Source organism: Rhinolophus sinicus, chromosome 2 (assembly GCF_057876585.1).
Source record: "Rhinolophus sinicus isolate RSI-liver-muscle chromosome 2, RSI-T2T, whole genome shotgun sequence".
NCBI lineage: Eukaryota > Metazoa > Chordata > Mammalia > Chiroptera > Rhinolophidae > Rhinolophus > Rhinolophus sinicus.
The window spans coordinates 15,168,501-15,174,500 of record NC_142502.1 but is presented as its reverse complement, the minus strand read 5'-3'; the positions used below and the strand labels follow the sequence as shown (position 1 = coordinate 15,174,500).

The 6,000-nt window shown below is 54.0% G+C and overlaps 1 protein-coding gene across 2 annotated transcripts in view; it reads right to left on the bottom strand.

Annotated features, from left to right (window-relative positions):
* Positions 1–523: 523 nt before the first annotated feature.
* The window catches only part of ZC3H12D (zinc finger CCCH-type containing 12D), a 30,160-nt gene continuing 24,683 nt past the window's right edge, over positions 524–6,000 (bottom strand). For both annotated transcript variants that reach the window (XM_019746948.3, XM_074333697.2), the window contains exons 5-6: positions 4,474–4,580; positions 524–3,468 (exon numbers count right to left, since the gene is read on the bottom strand). In XM_019746948.3, the coding sequence (XP_019602507.2) occupies positions 2,669–3,468; positions 4,474–4,580 (907 nt within the window). In that variant the 3' untranslated portion in view covers positions 524–2,668. The remainder of the gene's footprint in view (positions 3,469–4,473; positions 4,581–6,000) is intronic.

Here is a 6,000-nt window from a genome sequence, read left to right as displayed (position 1 = left end):
ATTCATTTTATCTGGAACAATGCTGACACGGACAATGGCTTCTCTTGCTTCTGCCCCTCAACCCCCAACATTTTGCAGTTCTGCGTCAAACCACCTTCCAGAGGCCTTGGGAAAGCTGCATGGGCATAAATATGGTAAGGCACTGGGCTCCTCAGATTTAAGCAATCAAGGACTCTGCTGCAGGTTCACACAAGAAGAGTGGCTTTTATGAGACTGCTTCATGGTTCTGTAACGAGGATTTTAAAAGTACGCAAACAGGTCAGCAGCTCGTGTCCTTGGGAGCAGTCTGCTGAACAGCCAGCAAAGACATGTCCTTCCCTTAGGCCTCAAGGCTTCTGATGGAAAAGATGGATTCCAGTCCCTTCACCTCTGCCCCCCACCCCATGGGTGGGATAACACCAAATAAAGCAGCCATAAAATAACCTCAGTTTTCACACCCACAATATTTAACATGAAAAACCAGCCCAGGGGAAAAGCCGACATGAGAGAAACTGATACACAATTTGACAGTGAAGAGTCCGGGTATGCATAAAAGTGATTTATTTTTGGAGCACGGTACCAGTTATGCAGCTAGGGACATTTCATTCATCTGTCCCATCCATGTTTTGTGTCACAAAGACATACCAAGACTTTGGAAAAAATTCCAAAGGGGATTACATCGAAATGTGCTTTTGTTCTTGTCTTAATCACAGTGAACCAAATAAAATAGCTTTACAGCTTACTAAAACTCAAACTTGTCCTCCAAGGAAGCAGTTTAAACATTTTCAGTTGTAAATCAGCAAGGCAATGATTCTATATCAAACGACAAAAGCAGCTCTAACATAAAGCTTGTCTTGTCAAAAGAAAAAAAAAATTAAAAAGAAACACCAAGAAGGAAATCCAATTTATCTAGAAAGAGTGGACCCTCTTCAGGGCTAAGATCCCAAAATAATAAGGTACAATTGTGAGTACAGGGTCCTCTTTCAGCCTAAAAAAGGTGAGGAACAGATCAGGCTGAAGCCATGTTAAGAATCAGGGTTAAAAAGATGAAAAGGCAGATACGCTTTACTGTATCTCCAACGGTAGCATCTAGCATGAATTAGAGGGCCAGGAGCCAAGTCTCCCAGGATGCACCCTGAGCTGTGCCAGCAGTGCGGCCGAGTAACCCACTGAGAAATTTCTCTCTGCTCCTGCCAGTCTACTGGAAGCATGCAGGGGTGGGCCACTGATTTTCCATTGGGAGATGCCCCACACTCTCTGCCATGGCCAAGCCACCAAGTCCCCTCATGAACAAACCAGCCAAGACCTGTGGAGCTGGACTCATAACCCAGAGCGCATGAGTGGATGCCGCCCAGAGCTGCCTGAGGTCCATGCTCTGGAAGCATCATGTAATTTCTTGTCCATGACAAATGGGGGAACCCCTTTCTCCCCAAAACCCAAAGCAGTAGCTGGCTTGAAAAAAAACAACAATGGTGGAAGGTGGCAATAAACCTCCATGATTGAGGGTCATCCCAGCTTACCTCTGACCAACCTGAGGGTTTCTGAGCAAAAATCCTGACTCACTGGGCTTCTGCTGTGAGGTGTAGCTTAGAAGCCTTGGCCAGCAGAGGGCCTGTGCTGGACCTCTTAGCCCGGAGTCAAGCAGTGTGCATGTGATGTGTATGTCTATGTGTGTATGTGTCTGTGTGTGTATATGAAGGGGGTGAGGGCCCCGCAGGCAGGCCGTCAGGACAACACGCCCCTGCCACACCTCCACAGACTGGCACAGACACACAACATCAAAGTGACAGGTGGAGCCCACATGTCAAGGCTAGAACTCTGTGTTGCCCTCATGAGGCTAGAACAGAAAAGGCTCATATGAAACCTCCAGATGTCAAAATCTCCACTGGCCAACTGACTACGTATTATATTTCAAATATGTTTTGATGCAATGAAACTCAAGGCCATTTACCAGGATTTCTCAAATTTTTGCCCATGACCCACATTAAATTTGCATGGCTACCAGAAACAGAAACTCATAGACACAGACAATGGTTTGGTGGTTGCCAGAGGGTAAGGGGGGTGGGGGGTGGGGGGTGGGAGATGAGGGTAAGGGGGATTGAATATATGGTGATGGAAGGAGAACTGACTCTGGGTGATGATCACACAATGGGTTTTATAGATGATGTAATACAGAATTGTACACCTGAAATCTATGTAATTTTACTAACAATTGTCACCTCAATAAATTTAATAAAAAAAAAAAGATTTGCACAGCTACCACAGGCGCACACTCACAGCTAACTAACAAGAGTTTCACATATACTTAGCCTTATGTGGGGTGTGCGTTGACACTTTCTATTCCACTTCATTTCTGGCGGGACCCACTTGTGGATCCCAAGTACAGCTTGACAAAAACAGCCGTGGAGTGCTCTAGACAAACCCTTGGAGCCTGGTGGGACTCCTAGAGCTGCAAACAGGAGACATCGCTCTAAGACGTCCAGCAGCAGCCCTAGGTAGTCAGTGAGGGTTACTAAGTGCCACTAAGAGCATAGCTGAGGGTGACGAAGTTGGCTTCCCTGAACATCTTTAAAGAGAAGGGGGTCCCACACGTGGGCCGACCCAGGTGCAGGCTGTCAACCGCTGGCCCACCTTGGCTGAGCTGCAAGGCAGGGATGGGACATCACTGGTGATGGCTTGTACTTGCTCCTTAGGGATTTCCCACAGGCGCACTGAACCTTTGGAATCTCTGGATGAGGAGGATGAGCCTAGTGACGTCGGAGAGCGCGGGGTTCAGGGCCATGACGCTGTCCACCTGGTGGGGCGGGAAGATGCTGCAGAGTGCGGTGCGTGCCCGAGCGCGTGCATCCCTCTCGCCCGCTGCTGCCCGGGGCGTGGACCCCAAAGGTCCCCAGAAGGCGCCGTCTCCCCATCCCACTTCTGCCCAGGCCGAGTGTCCCGGGATCCGGGCAGCCCCATGCGGGAGGGCCCACGGGTCGGCGGGCGGCATTCGCTCGGGGAGCAGGTCACTCTGAGGATCCCTGGGGAGGTCCCCAGCCAGCGGCCGGACTAGCGGGCCAGATGGGCTGTGGGAGCTCGAGAGGCCAGGAAGGGCTGGCAGGGACAGCGAAGCCCTGGGCGCCACCCAGTCGGGACAGCGCGGACGGGGCGCGAGGCCGCCGCCGGGGCCAGGAAGGGGAGCGCCGAGGAGCCCCGGGTCGTCGCTGAAGGTGAGCCGCGAGAGGCCGCCCTCGAGGCCCGCCACGTCCGCCGTGCGCCGCACTGGGGGCAGGCTGCGCGAACCAGGCTCCCGGGGACCAGGCCAGGAGGTGGCGGGGGCTTCCCAGGAGCCGCCCTGCTCCGCCCGGGCCCTCGGCCTCTCCTCGTCGGCGCCCGGGCCCCGCCAGGTCCGTGTTTGCGCTCGAAGCTCGTCAGCCACGGGCAGCTGCGCGTGGTTCGGCCTCTCGGGATGGTAGAACTTGCACTTGATGCCGTAGGTGCATTTCTTGCCTAGAAGGGGCAGCGGGGAGAGAGGGCGCTGGGTGAGCTCTCGCGCGGGGAGAGACTGTGCGAGTCCTGTGTGGTCCACACATTGCCCGCCCCGCAGCCTTTCTCTTCGGAGTTTCCTCACGAAAGAGCACCAGGCCAAAGACTTGTCAGGATTGGGGCAGGACGAGGTGGGACCAAGTGCACTGGGCCACACGCAGAATGCACGTGGGTGTAGCACCCTCCGCCTTGTGGTGTGGGGGGCTGGGCACAGCAACCCCAGTGTCCGGCAGGTAGGTGCCCTTTGGCCAGGGACTGAGACCAAATCTCTCCTTCCAATGACCTTCAGCCTCTACTTCCCCAGGAACCCTGTAGATAGGACCAAGCTTGGGGAGGGAGCAGTGGGTGCTCATGGAATAGGATTGTGGCTTCAGTGCTGCCTCAGTTTCCACCATTAGCACATCCCTGTGCTAACCACTGTCCTCTCCCTACCGTGGTGATCAAATAATTTATCATCCAAACCTGGGCATTTTTGAGAGTGAAAGACAGTAGATGAGCCAACCTGAATGTATGTCCCCTTAATTCTAACAAGAAATGACTGCCTATCACCTAAGGCTTTCCAAACTTCCATAGGGCGCGGACACCTGGGGACATTAATTTGCAAGTGAGAGCTGGCTAGAAGGCTGGTGTCCTGGAGGACTCTGGATAAAATCCTTAACTCTCAATGGATAGCACTGACCAAAGTCCATAAATGCATCGGGGATGAGGAGATGAGGGGGCAGGATGGGACACAACGTGCCAGGGTGCCAGGTGAAGGGACTGAAAAAGGGAACTTAGGGGAGCACAAAGCCTCCCTGCTTCCTGGACCTGGCTTTGCCCTGTGTGTGACCCCTGCATCCAACCCCCACAAACGTTTCCATGAAACAGGTGGCTCAGATGTCAGTTCATCCTTATAATAACCCTGTCAGAAAGCTTCCATCCAGACACAAGTCCCTAAACAGGGCTCCCAAGACACGGGGTGCTACCCACCGTAGGGACAGTGCTGCCAGGACGGCTCTGGGGGTTTCTGCTTCTTGCTCAGGAAGTTGCTCAAGGTGGGTCCTCGGCGGCCTAGGGGGTCGTCAGGAGGCATGAACCTGGAAGACAAGCACACAGGGGCAACTGCAAGACCCACAGAGACTCGACAATGGCACCTGTACAGCGAGGGCATGGCCTCGGCTCACCTTCCAGGCCTCTTACTGCACCCATGGGTGTCATAGCATATTAGAGCAGCACACCCCTTCCTTCTCACAGAATCCATGCAGGGCAGGGCACTGCACTGATCCTGGGGGAGCAGCCCATGGGCCTCTTCCCAGAGTTTCTCCTGCTGAAGTTCAAGCCAGCAGTGCCAGATTCACCGAGCAGCTCCTTCCCGAACGCAGGCCCCTGGCTTCCCACCAGACCTGCTTCATCAGAATCTCAAGTTGTTCAGGAATTGGCATTTTAACAATGCCCCAGGTGATTTTTTTTTCCCCCACTCAAATTGGATCCTCGTCTGAAAGTAACTGTAAGCTGCCTTCCTGTTGTCTTCAACAGAAGGTCTGAGACCTCCATGGGGCCACAAAACAGTCCTCCTCTAAGCTCCTGGAGGCCCACGTCCCATTTCTGCGGAGCTGCCCCACAGCTCTGGGCACATACAGGGTGGGGATAAATACTAACAGAGTTTGAAATGCCAGCCATGAGTCAGTGAAGCACTGGATCCCAGCTGCAGCCTGCACACAGAAGCTCCTAACAGGCTCCACCATCCTCTGCAAACCTGGGGCTCTGGGCTGATACCACCCTGCCTCCCGCCTGCCCCCTCCTTTCTCCCAGGCATTACATCTAGGAAGGGAATGCAGCTCCGAGTGCCCACGGCTCAAATGAGGGAAACATTACTCAGAAGAAAACGCCCCTCGTTTAGCACCATCCCCTCTCTTATAGAATACTTCTGTTCCCAGGAGGCACTGCCAGGTCACACCAAGTTTCCACCGGAGGGGTTGTGGAATCCAAAATAGGGGCCTGTTTGTATGCGTTTGTGTCCCCCTGAGAGTCAAGGGTCATACTGAGGTCCCACCCTGCAGACCATGTCCTCTAGGCTGGCTCAGAGTTGGGCAATACCCTGTCCCAGGCCGTCTCCATAGCTCAGATCCCAGCGACACAGCCAGCTTTTCAGACTTGGGCCCAGACCAAAAACCTGAGTTGCCGCCCACTGCGGTTATTAAAAGTTCCCAAAGGCTTCCCCTCCTGCTCTCTCCCAGTCTTACGGCTGCAAGCTGGTCCAAAAGGGTCCTATGGATGTGTCCAGGGCGCTGGGGCAGGCATCCTCGCCCACAAGCAGGCGGGGAGGCTCTGCCTCCTGGCAGCTGCGGGACCTTCTGGCAGGCCTTTAGCAGAGGCCAGTGCATCCAAAGGACTTGGCCTGGGCCCCAGGCTGTCACTAGGCCAGAGGCAGCCATGATCCATCAGACCTCAGTGAGGGTTTTCTGGAACAGTTACCAAACTTGCCAGATGCCTCCATGCCTGAGCCGCACAGAAGGT